At 34.3% G+C, this 16608-nt stretch overlaps 1 protein-coding gene across 1 annotated transcript in view; it reads left to right on the forward strand.

Moving 5' to 3' along the window:
* Window positions 1–746: 746 nt before the first annotated feature.
* Window positions 747–16608, forward strand: part of LOC129219155 (bifunctional 3'-5' exonuclease/ATP-dependent helicase WRN-like) — a gene marked incomplete at its 3' end in the record, with an annotated part of 71539 nt that continues 55677 nt past the window's right edge. Inside the window, 3 exon segments of the mRNA XM_054853478.1 lie at window positions 747–892; window positions 9707–9895; window positions 11710–11787. Coding sequence (XP_054709453.1) covers window positions 9707–9895; window positions 11710–11787 — 267 coding nt within the window.

Here is a 16608-nt window from a genome sequence, read left to right on the forward strand (position 1 = left end):
AATTTGCATTATTGTTAGTTGGAAATCGCGACAAAAGTTCATTCATTTTGACTTTCATACAGCCCCCAAGTCGAAACGATCCAGCTGCTCCCTTTCCTTTGGTTTGTATTAAAGTGCCAGAGGCAACAGCCATGTGCAAATATTTTTTGACATGAAGCGAAATTTTTTTCTCTTCTAGTTTAAAATGAGTGGAGATATATTTTTTTACAGCTCTGGCAGATGAACCGTTTCTCTCGTTTAAAATTGCAATGGCAAGTAAAACCATTTCAGATACTTTAGGATGCTTAGCTGCAGTTGATGAAGCAGGGGAATTTTCAACCGCTTTCATTTTCACATTCATTAGAAGTTACAAATGCCTGATTTCAAATGCGTAGTTTAATCGTCAATTCCGTCGACTTGATAGTAAACAAACATCAACAAAGAAAATCAATAAAAATATTTTTTTTTCTTTTGAAGGAAATAAAGAGTTGAGATGAACTACTTCTGCAAAATCGAATGTCTACTACTCCTGCAATTTACTAATAATCTTTGCAACGGCTTTTATCCCACAAAAAGAGTAACTAGACGTTCATTCAATATTTAATTACGTTAGGCGATCAGAATTGAGAAGGATGGCTTGTCATCAATGAAAAATACTTCCAAATTTTGTTTTTCTAAAATTGGCAACTATTGTTTAGCGCTGCGCTCTAAAAAAAAAAAAAAACTTTTGTTTTGATTGTAGAATTTCTTCGGCAATAAATTCATGATTTTGTATACAGGTGGGCTAGATTTCTTCTTCAAACGCTTTTTTTTAGAGTTAGTGAAAGGAATTATTTGATAAACCTTGATTCATGCGTTTGGTGGAAAATTTTTTACATTGCTGCTCTGAATCTTCAAAATCAGTTCATTAATAGTAAGTAGATTTCAAGTTTCAATTCCATTTTTTCTATAAAATGCTGGGTAGTAAGGGAAACAACAATTGTTTTCTCTATTATTTTGAATGCTGAAATTTCTTGTCAAGCGTAATTTTTCTCTTCCCCCTTATAATCAGAAAACATATGAAGATGGACTAAAAGCAACAAAAAATAGATTTCAACTATTTTCAGTGAGGTTAAGGCTTCCTTGCAAAAATTAAGCTGAGCCCTTTACTGTATGCTGGATTTCTATGCCACTAAGGGCCCCTTAGTTTCCATGCCCCCAACGGGGTTGCGGGTATGTGGATCTGGGCCTGGCTAGGGCCCCCAGCGTAACCAAAAGTAGCTTACGATTACTTTTTTTTAGACTAAACTGTAAAAAACTCTAAAACGAGAGCCCCTTGACAGGGTTGGTAAAAAAACCGTTTTTTTTCATAACCCCCCCCCCCCAAAAAAAAAACCGTTTTTTTTGGTTTAAATACTATTTGCAAGAAAAACAATTTTCGGAAGGTAATTAAGGTTTCATGTAATTAACAGTTATTCAATAGTCACATTATACCTACTTTCTTGATTAATTAAAGAGATAAGAACAAAATCTTGTAACTAAATTAAATAGTTAAAATAGCTTTCTACGGGGGAAATATTGATTGAAATGTTTGACTTGATTAACATATTAGTATGCATGTATATATAGACCCTTTATGATACGAAATACTTCAAGAAGTGGTTGTGATGCGGGTTAAGATAAATATAATGAAGATGCAAGAAAAAAACTTTATAAAACCAACATAATATGAATAATTATCTAATAAAGGTAGAAGTTATATTTTTAAGCATAATCTTTTCAAAAGAACAATTTTCATATATTTTTCTTTCTGATCTTACACAATGCTTATTTTTATATACACAATGTCGCAAATATTGAAGTAAAGCAAAATGTACAACAGTACATGATTGAACAGTCAAAAAATTGATTGCTGTTGTACTGACAAAGTTTTTAAAAAAAGTGCTGCTCTATATTCAACTCCGTTCTTATTTTGGAAAGACTTGGAAAAGATATCGACTATCGCTAAAACAAAGAACCAAATCAAAAATTGGTGTAACATGGCTGAAATTACAGCTTATTTACTGGCATACATGCAAGCACGGATCCAATGGGGGGGGGGGGTCATGGGGGTCATGACCCCCCCCCCTAGCCAGACCAAACATTACACAACAGGGCCTTTTTAATCTTCCTGTTGCTGAATTTTTTGAAGGAGAAATTGAGGACCACCCAGTTTGTGAACAAATTTAAATTATATCCAAGCACAAAATTTTGGGGGGGGGGGGGGCAAGGGTGAGGTCATGGGGTCATGACCTCACCCCCTAGCTAGACCAAACATAACCCAACAGAGCCTTTTTAATCTTCCAGTTACAGATTTTTTCGAAAGAGAAATTGAGGATCATCCACTTTATGAACAAATTTAAATTATATCCAAGTGCAAAATTAAGGGGGGGGGCAAGTGTGGATCCAAGGGGGGGGGTCTTGGGGATCATGAGCCTACTCCCGTTAGCCAGACCAAACATTACCCATCAGATCCTTTTTATTCTTCCAGTTACAGATTTTTTCGAAGGAGAAATTGAGGATCACCCAGTTTGTATAAAAAATTTAATTATATCCAAGCGCAAAATTTACGAAGGGGAAAAGCGTGGGTCCAAAAGGGGGGATCATGAGGGTCATGACCCCACCCCCCTTAACCAAACCAAACATTACCCACCAGATCCTTTTTAATCTTCCAGTTACAGATTTTTTTCGAAGGAGAAATTGAGGATCACCCAATTTGTGTACAACTTTAAATTATATTCAAGAGCAAAAATAGGGGATGGGGATAGCATTTTTGTATTTAAATTAGAAAGATTTACGTGCTGAGAGCTCTGGCTTTAAGCAGTTTGAAGCAGCATATTGCAGTTATATATAGACTGCAATGCATATCTCAACACAAAATACCTGGTACCTCTAAAAAACGAGACAATGTAGAGGCTTTGCTTTAAAAAAAAAGTAAAGAGGGGTGGGGCAGGGGTTAAAGTAATTTTTGTTGGATATTTATAAACAAATTCTGGCAAATAGGTTTTTCTGTAAAAACCTGGAATTACTTCTTGGATTTTTTTTAAAGAGGAATAAATTGTTTGAACAGATCATTACTAAACCTCTATTGCGGTTACATCTATATTTGCACATAAACAATTAATATTCGTAAAAGAGTTGTTTTGCGGAAAATAAATTTCTTTAAGTGTGCATAAAACAGTGAAACCTCGCTTAACGTACACCCCTCATTTCGGAGTTTTTTCTCCCCTCCATTTTCTAGGATTAAAACATTAAATTTCCCTTTATTAAAGTGGAGACTCTCAAACTTGGTCATGAATACAACTTTTCTTGTAAAAAGGATTTTTACTGTCATTAAAACAGACACTCTTCGACAATTTTGGCGAAATGTGGTTAGTTTTCAATCTTAAAGCATTTTTGCCGCAAACTCTGCTAGCAGATACTAATAACGAAGTTTTGCACAAAGTGGGGGATTTTTATAAAGGACTTTTGCCAGTTAATACATCATCGCTGCAAGTTGAATATCAACTGTGAGTTGCAAAGTGGACACCGGAAAAGAATCAAAATCCAGTTAAAGATTTCCCTCCATGTATCATAAAACTTATCGAAGAATGTGACAAGGACATGTATCCTGGAATAAATTGCCTTCTTCGACTCATAGCTACATTGCCAGTTAGTATTGCCACAAGTGAGCGAACCTTCTCGACATTGCGGCGTTTAAAAACCTGGTTAAGAGCCTCAATGTGTGAGGAACCCCTTGTGGGACTTTCTCTCTTAAATATCCACAGAGACATTGATGTAAACATTGACCACATAATCACTAGATTCGCGAAGAAGTCAAAAAGGAAGTTAAACTTTGTCTTGTGAGAAAATGTGTGGAAGAAAACCGTTCAGAAATACTAAAATAATGTTTGGAGGGGACCCCGGAAATTGAAAAGCGCTCACCTTCACCAATGTTATTTTTCGTAACAAAGTTTTCATGAATTTATTTTCAAATGTTTTTTAGGATCCCTTTAGGTTAATTTAACTACTTTTTAATGCATAAAAATAACTATGTAGTAAGATGTGTCATGTGTAGTCTATTCCTGTCAAAAAAAAAATTACCTCCGAAAATCTAAGCGTATGATAATACAAGCAATTTTTAAAAAATGATACTCAAATTGTAATATTTTGTTGTAACTCAAAAATTATTTTGATATTATCGAATGATGAATTGGGACCTTCCAATATTCGGTGCAGTATTTATTTAGTTAATATTTAGTTTACTTGTGTTTTTAATATTTCTCACAATTAGTCAAAGTCACTCATTCAATCATCTAATAAATCACCCACGTTTTATTTACTTAGTAATTTGATCAAAAATATTTTTCACAATCGAATAGAACATATTTCATTCGAAAAATATTTCAATTTTCTCCCATGGAAAAAAAAAGTTAACATTTTCCACTTTTTTATTTGAAGAAACAATTTTACTGCCGAAAATCAAAAATAAGGTTTCGATGCAAGTTTTGTTATAAAATACAATGTTTTTTCTTTATGTATTGTAATTTTCAAAACAAATTTCCAATTTGTTCATTTTGAAAAAGCTCAGTCATGCTAACTATTTCACTTTGCCCCACATTCCCCTATTAAAAACCCTGTATAATTTCACCGAGATGCTATAAAATAAGCGGTTTCAATTAGAAACATTGTCATAATGATTATAACACGAGGCTAAGGTTTTTAATTATACCCATACTTCATTTGAGTTTTTATAAATTAATTTATGTGTTAACTATAAAATATTATGTAACTAAGAAAAACCATACCTTCATAACGTGTAAGTTTTATTGTATTTAGTTTATAGTATATTTACATTAGTAGTATTGTATTATATTTTATTTTATGTAGAAATTATTTCTTTCAAAGTAGTTGTTGATTTGTTCTTAATGCCCTGATGCAGATGACATACCATTTTGATACTAAATGCCATTTCTATTAATATTATATGGCTTAGCCAAGAAACTACCATGCGATTATTTTCATTCTACGTTTTTTATAAGCTAAAAAATAAATATATTGTTTCCAAAATAGCTTCTTGGATAGAAATAACTCTTCTAGGCTACTCATTATTTTAAAATGTTAATAGTTGATTCCCTCAAAGAGGAATTAACAGACGAAACGCGGTATTAGGTTCTTCGATGAATTAAATGTATTCTGCCACTCTGGCCTCTGACTCCTGAAGTACAGTTGACTCTTTTACCTGAACACCCAGATATTCTGAACACATTTTGATTGTCCCGGGAATCACGTATGCATTACTTTCGTCTCCCCCTATACTGAACACCCTCTTAAACTGAAGACTGTCGTTCGGTCCAATGAGTGTTCAGAATAGAGAGTCGATTGGGCAGTTCCATGATAAGGTCAACCAGATGATCAAAATTTCAAAATTAAAATTTGTAAACAAATGAGGTGTCATTTTAAAGGTAAAGAGTTGTATATTTTGAAATGTCTGTCTAAAATTTGATCACTTCAGTTATAAATAAGTAAACAGCTGGTTAAACCAAGGTCAACATCTTGAGTATTTTCAAACCATATTTGGGGACTCTCAAAGAAATTGTTTTTTCCAAAAAAAAATACATGCTAATATTATGAATTGAGATGAATAACCATTTAAAGATACAGAGTGTTGCTGGTGATGTTGCAAAGATGTGTCAAAATATAATTCATTTTGATTTGTAAAAGAATTCTTCTGGGGTACATTAAGTGTTTTACGTCCGACACCAAAATTTGCAGTTAATTATGCTGAGCCAATAATTTTAAAGCTACATACATGTATTTTTGGGTACAAAGTAAGAATTTCAATCTCTTTGATGTAACCTATTTTCATTTTGTAACATGTGAAGATTTTTTACTAAAATTAAGGTGTCGGACGTAAAAATTTTTGTACGTCCGACACTTTATGTCTGACACCTTACATTTCTTTAAATAACATATGTTTTCAACTGTGTTTCTCCTTTTTTTTGCCTTTAATTTCAAAGTTAAAGTGAAACATGCATAAAAAAACAACTTAGTGAATTTATTGTATATACATTTAGGGTTGATAGGGGTAAGTAGGACCCCTTTTGAGAAAAGGTGTGTTGAATGAACATAATACAGTTGATTAAGATATCAATTTTGTCAAATTTGCCAAAACTATAAGTGTAAAAAGAAATTAGAAACACTAAATAACTGCGTCTATGCAAAGTTGGCTAAGGAAGAACCATTATAAACATTCAACCCATATAAATCTTGATGGTTTTCTTTCATGTAAGTTTCACAAATAACTAATCACCAGCTTTTGTAGCTGAACTATCAATTCCTACTAAGTCATCACAGTTGTCTTGTATTTCACTAATACAAATATTTCATCAAAGTTGTTTTTGATTTTCAAATCCTCACTGTTATGGGGGGGGGGACTACTTACCCCATAGTGTGGGGACGTCTTATAGCAAAATTTTACGGGGTAAGTGGGGCCCCTCCTCTAAAACAGTTTTTAATAATATTTTACTCAAAAATTCTGACTGCAGTATGCACTTTAAGTTAAACTGTAGTACATGAATTTTTAATGATCATAAAAAAAAAAAACAAATGCTAACCGGGAAATACTTCTTTGAAAAATGCTGCTTAAACTCGCCAAAAAATATTGTTCAGATTTTTTTTTTTTTTTTTTGACTAAGATTTCTGACCTAGAAAAAATTCCACTTAACCCAAATATATGGAAAACTAATCGCTATGATGAACCATGACATGATCAATGTAAAAAAGTATAAAAACCACATGGATATTTCAGTTTTTGGGAGGTGACCCACTTACCCCAGTGTCCCACTTCCCCCAATCAACCCTACTTTTGAATTTACTTGGTAAATTTTGTTTCAGTATATGCAACCTATAATTTACATATTTATAACTCTAATCATTGTTATGTATTTACATTTAAGAGCAATAGTTTACATCCAATATGAACAATTTACGTCCGACACCAAGCTAAAAATATTTTTTTAAATAATTTTATTCCTTATAATATCATTTGAAAACTGTGATATATGCTTCAATCATAAGTGTACTTTAGAATTATGCTGTTTTTAAAATTAACATGTAAGCCAATTCACAGACTTTTAATAATTTTTAAGTGAACCATCAATTTTACTATTTGTGTGTTTACGTCCAACACCAACTCTTTAAATTTTTTAAATTTATACTTTAGGGATCTATTTTGAAAAACTAACATGATTTTTTATTCAGTGGGATGTAGTAAGTATCTTGTAAATAAATTTGATCATTTTGGAACAGTTTATATTTGGTAAATGGAATTAAAACTGAGAAATTTTTTTTCATTTTTTACGTCCGACACCATGGAATTGCCCTATTGTACTTCCTTAGCAAACAAAATACTTTTAATCAAATATGCTTTGTGTGTTTTGTGTTCTTTTTCGTGACTGAAAGTTTTTTATTTATGTAAAAGAGAAGTCAATTAAAAAATTAAATAAAATAGTTGCATTCATTTATTCCTTTCGGAGGGGCCTGAACCCCCTGGACTTCCCCTAAAATCTGCTAGTGACTATTCAGTATGGTATTTGTACAATTTGAAATTCTTGTTCGATTTATAATTTTTTCTTTTTCATTTTAGTATAATCTAGTGCGTTGACCAACATAAATGACTGCTGCTGCTCCTACTTCAAATTATAAAAATCAGGCCTCCACAAAGTTTAAAAATTGTAACGTTTAGAATATACATAGTTTTCTTAGAAGCATACTGTATTTTTTGTTTTATATATGCTAATAATGCAACAACGATTTGTTGGTAAGTAAGAAACAAGCACAAGATTTCAATACTAACGTTTTCAGATTCTTCATACATAACGAAATATGGTTAAACTACAATTTAGACCGAAGAACCCCCCTTTTTTTGACGAGCATGTTGTTACCCCCTCCCCCCCACCAAGATACCGTTGTTTGTGGGTACACGTTTGGTGACCCCTCCCTTAACCGGAGCCTGGATCCGCCCTTGCATACATGTTGCATCCAGCATTGAAGTTTAAAAAATATTAAATGCAAACTCTTTAGAACAAATAAATGTGTAGCAAATTCTATTTCAAGAAAATTTTTTTTTGCCAAAAACGTTATATACGTGAAGTATAAACTTTTTTTTTTTAATTTGATTCAAAAAACATTATTTGTGTTCACCTGCAGAACAAATCTTAATTTTTAGGTGCAAACAATTTAGTTAGACTGTTGATTACCTTACAAGTCAAAGTTAAAATTCCAGGAAAGTGCAAATAAATGGGCAAAAATGTCACACCCCTGCAACAGGAGTGAGCAATATAATGGATTGCATCTACAATAAAAGATTCAATCCTTAGTAAATATTAACTAATCATGCAAATTAAGCATAATGATGGAAGTTGACTGAAATCTGCTTTATGGCACATATATGAAATAAAAAATATATTAATATTTTTTTTCGATTAAAGCTTGTAATACATTTTGAAGAAGCAACTTTGCAATTTATAGTATTTATCTCTGCAACTTAGCTAGGAAGTTAGCATAAATGGAATTTTACGTTTTTCAATATGTGTGGGGAAATCAGTGTAAACCTGTAAAATGATTTTTTTTTTGGCTTTTTTTTTTGAAAAAAACCATTTAAAAAAAACCGCATGGTTTTTTAAAAAAAACCAATTGGTTCAAACCATGGTTTAAACCAAACAACCCTGCCCAGAGCCTGTTGATGGTCGTCACTTTTGTATTTGTATATTTGATTGTATTCTTGTATTAGCCATCTCATTAATACCTTGTTTCAGGTGTCGATAATATACTGGTTTTGCTAGGAGATTTTTGACATGACAGTTTAAATTTAAACTATGGTTAAAACTGTTGTGTCAAAAACGTACAAACTCTTAAAAACATACACTCAAACCTCAGTGGCATAGCTAGACCCAACTTTCGGGGGGGGGGGGGGGTTACTTCTTTTATATATATATATATATATATATATATATATATATATATATATATATATATATATATATATATATATATATATAATATATATATATATAAGATATATATATATATATGTATAATCGCTTGGAATTTTTTCCTTTTCTTCTTTTTTTTTCTTTCTCTTCTCTCTTCTTTTTCTCTTTTTTTTGAGACTAACTTTTCGGGGGGGGGGGGGGGGTTTGTCCCCAAACCCCCCCCCTTAGCTACGCCCCTGTCAAACCTGTTTTTGTGCGGTTTTTTTTTTTTTTTTGTGCTGTATATGAAAATTTCAATTCGATTGGGACTCAATTGCAAAATTCTTTATAAAACAAACAGGTTTTATTCCCTATCCAGTGCACAAAAAAAGGTTTGAGTGTATTTAAATTTCATGTTTTACGTTCAAAAACCTTTTTAGTACAAATTTGAGTCTGTTAATGGTCCTGTGACAAAATATTTTTTCTGTCTTCACTAAGTATTCTTATTGATGCATGGTTGGTACAACTAGCAATGCATTTACTAATCAATCACAATATTGTATTTAAAGCTAAATGAAACAATTGTTCTAATTTCATTTTACTCTGTGTATTTTCTCTGAAAATGTAACTCAAATAGTAAAAACATGTAACACATAAAATAATAAAAGAAAAATATATAATTGTATTGTTTTCTTTTTTTTTATCTTAAAAAATCTTGCCTTTTTTTTGTTTGTCTGAAAAATTTTCTTTTTAAGATGGAAGAAGATTCAAGGTTGACGCAAGAAATTTTGGAATTGAAAAATAGTTACGAGAATGCTATTGATTTCTTAGAAAATGCCACACTGAACAAAGAATCGGTACAAGCAGCTAAAAATAGGATACAAACTGCATGTTCTGCTTTGAATGCAATTCCAGTTTTCTTGCATCCAATTAAAAAGGAAAAAGTGAGTTAAATATTTTTTGGAGCTGTCTGTTGTTGTTTCATTTTGAGAGAATAATCAAGAATCTTTTGCCTTTGGCCAGTGGCAGATTTACACAACGCATTTTTGGGAGCCCCTATGTCTGAAGTAAACATTTTTTCATGTGCACATTTGAATCCTTTTTGGGGCCCTTATATTAATGTGACCACCATGTACTTTCCACGTCAGAGTTAAATAACTAATCACAGAAGGCAGGTGGCAGCACAGTGCAGTTGAGCACATATAAAGGGTGTGTGAGGGCTTCGTAAAACATTTCAATCGTTGGTGCAATACAGAAACAAAGCGATTTATCCAACGTCCAAAAGGGCTTGATCATTGGCTTTCGGGCCAAGGGTGGAAGCATTTCCGAAACGGCTGAGTTTGTGAACTGTTCGCGTGCTGCCGTGGTAAAAGTGTACCGTGCATGGCAAAATGGGACTTGCCAAAATCAGGGACGTGGCAAATGTGGTGCACCACGGGCCATAGATGACAGAAGCAAACGACGGTTGCGGACATGCGTTCGGGCAGATAGACCGCTACTGTTGAACAACTGACCTCCAAAATGAACCAAGGGGCTACCAAAAGTGTCTCCCTAAACTACTATTCAGCGAACATTGCTGAGTCTGGGCCTCTGAAGCAGACGCCTGGTTCGTGCACCTATGCTGACTGCTGTTCATCGACGACGAAGGCTAGAATTTGCACACCAGTACAGCAGCTGGACGTCCAATAAGTAGCAACAGGTAGCGGTTTCAGATGAATCGCGTTTTATGCTCCATCGGACAGATGGACGTTGGCGTATAAGGCGTGAAACCTCTGAAAGGAACCACCCTGCAACCATTGCCGGAACGGTCCAAACTGGAGGTGGGAGCATTATGATCTGGGGAATGTTTTCCTGGCATTCTCTGGGTTCATTGATCATTGTGGAAGACACGATGGATCAATACAAGTACGCATCTGTCCTTGTGGACCATGTCCACCCCTACATGCGCATTGTTTTTCCTCAGGATGATGGCATCTTCCAGCAGGACAATGCGAGGTGCCATACAGCTGCCCGTGTACATGCGTGGTTCGAAGAGCACCAGGATCAGTTTACCGTCTTCCCCTGGCCAGCAAACTCACCTGACTTAAACCCAATCGAGCATCTGTGGGACCATCTCGATCGAGTTGTTCGCGCCATGGATCCTCAACCGCATAATCTAGCGCAGCTGGCCACGGCATTCGAGTCGGCATGGCTCAACATCCCAGAGAACACCTTCAGGGACCTAAGTGACTCTCTTCCTGCACGTCTCGCAGCAGTCCGCTCTGCGAAAGGTGGTTATTCTGGCTTTTGACAGATGGTCACATTAATGTGACTGGACTGTGTAATATGGAAGCCTCTGTATTTGGGCATGATAAATCTGCCACTGACCTTGACCCTCTCACAGAAATAGTTTCCGCTATTTTGAATATGTATATAAAAGAAAACTGAACAGCATTTCATTTTATCCTTTTGAATGAATGGTATTTAAAACTTATTTGTAATACAAATTTATTGTTCAGTGACATGAAAAATTACTATGGGTTAGATTGAAATATCTTTTTAACAGTTTAGATTATGACTGGAATGATGTTTGCATGGTAGTTACACATGCTTTGTATGTGTTTATAAAATTATTCCATTATAAATACAAATATTAACACTGATTAACTTTTCAGGAAATCTAAACTTTTGAAATTAATATTTGCTTACATTTTTAACTGATTTGAAGATTTATAATGTCTGATTTGACTTGCCCTTATATTTATTTCTTTTCATGTAGGATGAAGTAAAGATCGAAGAATTCAGCGATGATGATGACTGGGCAAACATTAGTGATGAATTTGGTGACATAGTAAAGGTAGAAGTAGTTTTATGTATAGAGTAAAAGAAGGCTGTATCCAGAAATTTTTTTCGGGAGGGGCCCGGATTAGCACATTCCCCTAACACACACACATATAGTATACATAGACACACCAAACGCATAAAAATGTTAACATAGAAGACTTTTTGTCTCGATTTTTAATGATTCCACTGTTTGGACTGTTGTTATTTTATTTTAATTTCTTATTATTTTTCTTATTCACCTTGTAGTGGTAAGGATGACAGGAGAGTGTCCCTTTAAGTCGGATGTAGAACATCCATAATTTCAGGGGGTCCAGGGGTTTTTCCCCCCGAGAAATTTTTGAAAAAAAAACTGTATTTTGAGGCCTTATATTAGGTAATTGAGACTACAAAAATATGAAAAAAAAAAAAAAAGGCCAACAAAGTCTTTCAAAAGTCATACATTCTTTTGCAAATCAAGATCAAACAAAATAAAAATTGCTTGCTTGACAAATCATGGAAATTAATGGACAGAGAGGAAAAACGAGAGAGGAGAAAAGAGAAGCACCCCGTCATCTGCTCATATCGGCTTTTAGTGAAGATTGTTTTTGATCACTAACCCTACTCCCATTTTTTTTTCATTTAATGCCCTACAGTATGAAAATTCTACAAAATAGTTTAAAAGAAATGGTGTCGACATTCAGAAAATAAGAATAGAAGAGTAATATTCTGGCCATTTGGACAATCCATACTTTATTTTCTTGATAAGATACAAAATTGAAGAACTTTTCAAGGAATTTCAAAAACTTAAATAATTCTCTCGAACAGTTGAAATTATTTGAAGCTCTTTATTTACACTTTTCAGAAGTTGATTACATAGTCTTACAAAATGATTATAACTTTGTAAGACTCACCCATTTTAAGTTAAAAAATAAATGCAACGAAATATTTCTCGAAACAAACTTTTTTTTTTCAATCACAAGTAGTGCAGAAAATGAAAGAGAGTAGAGTAAGTGATTTTTTTTTTCTCATAATTAAGGTATTAACAGTATGCAGTAGAGGTAAGAAAAAAAAACAATCAATAACAAAAGAACTTCCATGATACTGAATTCGGCATTAAATAAATGCAAGACATGAAACATATCAGTCACAAAAATGATCTTGAAAATTATGCTACAAAAACACGAGAATCGTGATTTTTGCATTTTTTACTCAGGATGTATCAAGGAGCTGAATTTGGCACATCTTGGTAACAAGATACTCGCCTAATCGGAAACTAGGGGCCCAGCCTTTGGGGATTCCCCGGCTTGAAATCAGTACAGTGTAAGTTTTATAAGAGTTATAGGGGGAGGAGGGCAGGGTCGTGCACAGAGGGGAGAAGGGACACCTGTTGGCCCGGGCCCGAGCATAAATGGGGCCCAATATTTTTAAACCTAGGGTTGAAAATATGGATAAACAATATGGAGGGGGGGGGGCAAAAAAGACATTTGTGACAGCCCCAAAATTTCTGTGCACGCCCCTGGAGGAGGAAGTGCACAGAAGTCAGTTTGGTAGACTTGAAAAATAACAAACTGACAAAGTGCCTGCCTTAACCCTGGACTGCCCTGAATTGAATTGGGAAAGAGAGCAGGAAGTCCCAATTAAAGGTCTAAATTTCAAGTGTGCCTTGCGGCTAATGAGAACTAGAACTGCTTTTTCTGTATTTCTTCAAAATATTATAAATTTTGAATAGTAGCAAAATTAAGAATAAAAAAAAACTTTTTTATTTTCCTTTTCTGACATTAGGAATTTAAAGAAAATTTAAAAAAAAAAAACCTGTTTTACGGTACAAAACATTTTGGGTTTTGGTCAGGCCCCCCCCTGGATACGGCCCTTTATTTAAAAAAAAGTTTGGTTTTAAATTACTCTAATTGGAGTGAGGTTTTAAGCGGGGTTCCTCAAGGATCAGTGTTAGGGCCTGTTTTGTTCATTGTTTTTATGAACGATATTCACAAAAATATTTCTGGGAACATGAATTGTTTTGCTGATGATGTCAAAGTTATGGGGACTGTAGATAATGAAGAACAAGCAAAACAGCTGCAAGAGGATCTAGATCATATTACGGAGTGGGCTGATAAATAGGGTATGGCTGTTAATGTTGGGAAATGTCAAGTGCTACATTTAGGGCATGGAAATAAGTGTACAAGTTATTATTTGCAAGGTTCAGTCATTAGTCAGGCAGACAAAGTTACTGATCTGGGGGTCTTAATAAGTCAGGATTTAAAGTTTAGCCAACAGTGCAGCATTGCTAGTAACAAGGCCAATAAGATGCTTGGGTTTATCAGTAGATCTATTTCAAACAAATCTAAAGAAGTTTTTCTGCCCTTATATAGAAGTTTGGTAAGACCTCATTTGGAGTATGCTGTTCAGTTTTGGTCTCCTTATCTTAAGAAAGACATTAATGTATTGGAAAGGGTTCAAAGGCGAGCTACAAGGCTAATAAATGGACTTTCTCACTTAGACTATGATTCCAGGCTTAGAAGGTTAAAAATGTACAGTCTTAAGCAAAGAAGAGACCGAGGGGACATGATTCAGTTGTTTAAATTTATTGAAATGAAAGATGTTACAGGGCTGAAGTTAAGCACTGAAAACAGGACTAGGGGTCATTGTTTTAAGCTATTTAAATCTCAGGCTAACATGGATATTAGGAAAAATTATTATTTTAGCAGGGTAGTGGAACCTTGGAACAGTTTACCGGAAGTGGTGGTAATGAGCAAGGGAGTAGATAATTTTAAGAGGGCCATTGATCTTCACTGGGGATTGTAAATTGACTAGGACCAATCTAGCTGGGCCCAGAGCCTGTTGCTGGTCGTCGCTTTTGTATTTGTATTTGTATTAATTACTTACATAAAAAAAAGCAGCTGGGGAAGTTAAATGTTTCTAAATTTGTGACTTTTTCTATGCTAGAGCTAATGTTAAATTAAAGGGTCATGGAGCACCCTCTTAAAATTTGAGTAAGAAGCTAAAACTTTCACAGCACAATACTATTAGTAAGTCTAAAAAAAAAATAAGGGGTGTCTTGGACTCGAGCTGAGAGAAAAAAAAAATTGAACCACCCTTAGTACGTATTTTTGGTTATTTCAGCTTGAGTAAATTAAATTTGGTAACCATTGTTTGTGAAGTTTGAAAATGAGGTAAGTTTTATCAAAATTCGAGATGTATATATTAATGTTGCAAAATGAAGGTGGAGATCGATAACCTGGAATTTTTCTCAAAACCACCTGGAAAACTTGGAAATGTCAGGGAATTTCATTCTTAAACTTCCGTGGCAACCCTGAATGACATCAAGACCTTTGACACATGGAATAATTGCCCTTTGCTGGGTAGCAGAAAGTTTTTCAAAACCATAAACATAAATACGCTGAAGTAATTCTTTAGGTAGGTTCATGTTATCAAAGTTGTCAACAACAACATCATAGTTACTTTCAATAATAGCATTGGCATCCATCCCAGCCGAGTCCCCTTGTAAATATAGATCTTCCAACTCTCGTTACTGACTTTGCTAACACAAATAAGACAAGTCCTTCTCTTTGACGACACTGACATTTAATTTCATACTAAATACAAACACTACAGCTATGCACACACGTAACACATAAGTTAACACTTAAGTAGATGTGATGCTGACGAGGACGCCAGTATTGCAGGATGCCCAATGCTGTGAACTTTCGTTTTGCAGTAGTGTTTTTAATTAAAGAACTGTTGTTCAAAGTGCCCACTTGTGGGAGAAACACTTTTGCGAGATGCGAAAACGCGAGAGAGGGGGATGTGGGCTAGAGTCGAAACAAGCAAGTGTTCCAGACGGGAATTCTGTGAGAAATAATGTTATAGTTCCAGATGGGAACATCTACTTCAGTGTTAACTTATGTGTTACGTGTGTGCATAGCTGTAGTGTTTGTATTTAGTACGAAATTAAATGTGAGTGTCGTCAAAGAGAAGGACTTGTCTTATTTGTGTCAGCAAAGTCAGTATTGAGAGTTGGAAGATCTATATTTACATTCATAGTCAGAAGATAAGGAGAAAAAGTTCAATGATTTAAAATTTTTACCTGCTGTCAGTTCATATTTGTTAACAAGTGTGTGTTATGACTCGCGAAATTCAGCCTAATATGAGGTCTTCTCTCTGGGACATGTTTTGTTTTCTTAATTTTTAACTTAATATTAGTTTTTGTTATTGATTTGGGGTTTCTGTTATTCTTCATTTTTGTTTTTCTTGGCATCCTTCAAGAAAAGTGAGATTAAATTCTGTTTGTAAAGGTGTTCCCGGCTCTGTATTTCGTCGGTCGGAGTAAATTCGGTGGAATGGGTCAGCGCTGCATTTATGCTGAAGTAAAATGCTAAAAATTATTTCTAGCCTGTCCAGTAGCAGCTTTACACTCTTACTCCTGTATCCTACATCTACCGAGGAAGCTAGAAATAATTTTTCACATTCCATCTAAGCATTAATGCAGCGCTGGCCCATTCCTTCCAACTCCCCCTCAGTTTTAACGGAGATTTCTTTAAAGAGTAAATGATAGTCTTGATTATATTTTTGCCGCAGTTGACATGTTTTGAAGAAACTGCCATTATTCTGAAGGGAATACCTTCCGAAACAAATTTTACACTTGGATAGTTGAATTGGGTAAAAAATATTTTTGAGATCCGTATCCGTGCATCTTGTCCCTAATGATTCGGATCCGCGGATCTACTTTTTTAACGATCCGGCACATCACTAGTTGATAGATTTTGTAAAAATTTGATTTTTGTTCAAAAATGACTCTTCCTTCGGAACTCAAGATAAATAAGTTATTTGCTTGAATTATAAAGTTAATTTGGATGTT

The sequence above is a fragment of the Uloborus diversus genome, chromosome 1 (assembly GCF_026930045.1).
Source record: "Uloborus diversus isolate 005 chromosome 1, Udiv.v.3.1, whole genome shotgun sequence".
Classification (NCBI taxonomy): Eukaryota; Metazoa; Arthropoda; class Arachnida; order Araneae; family Uloboridae; genus Uloborus; species Uloborus diversus.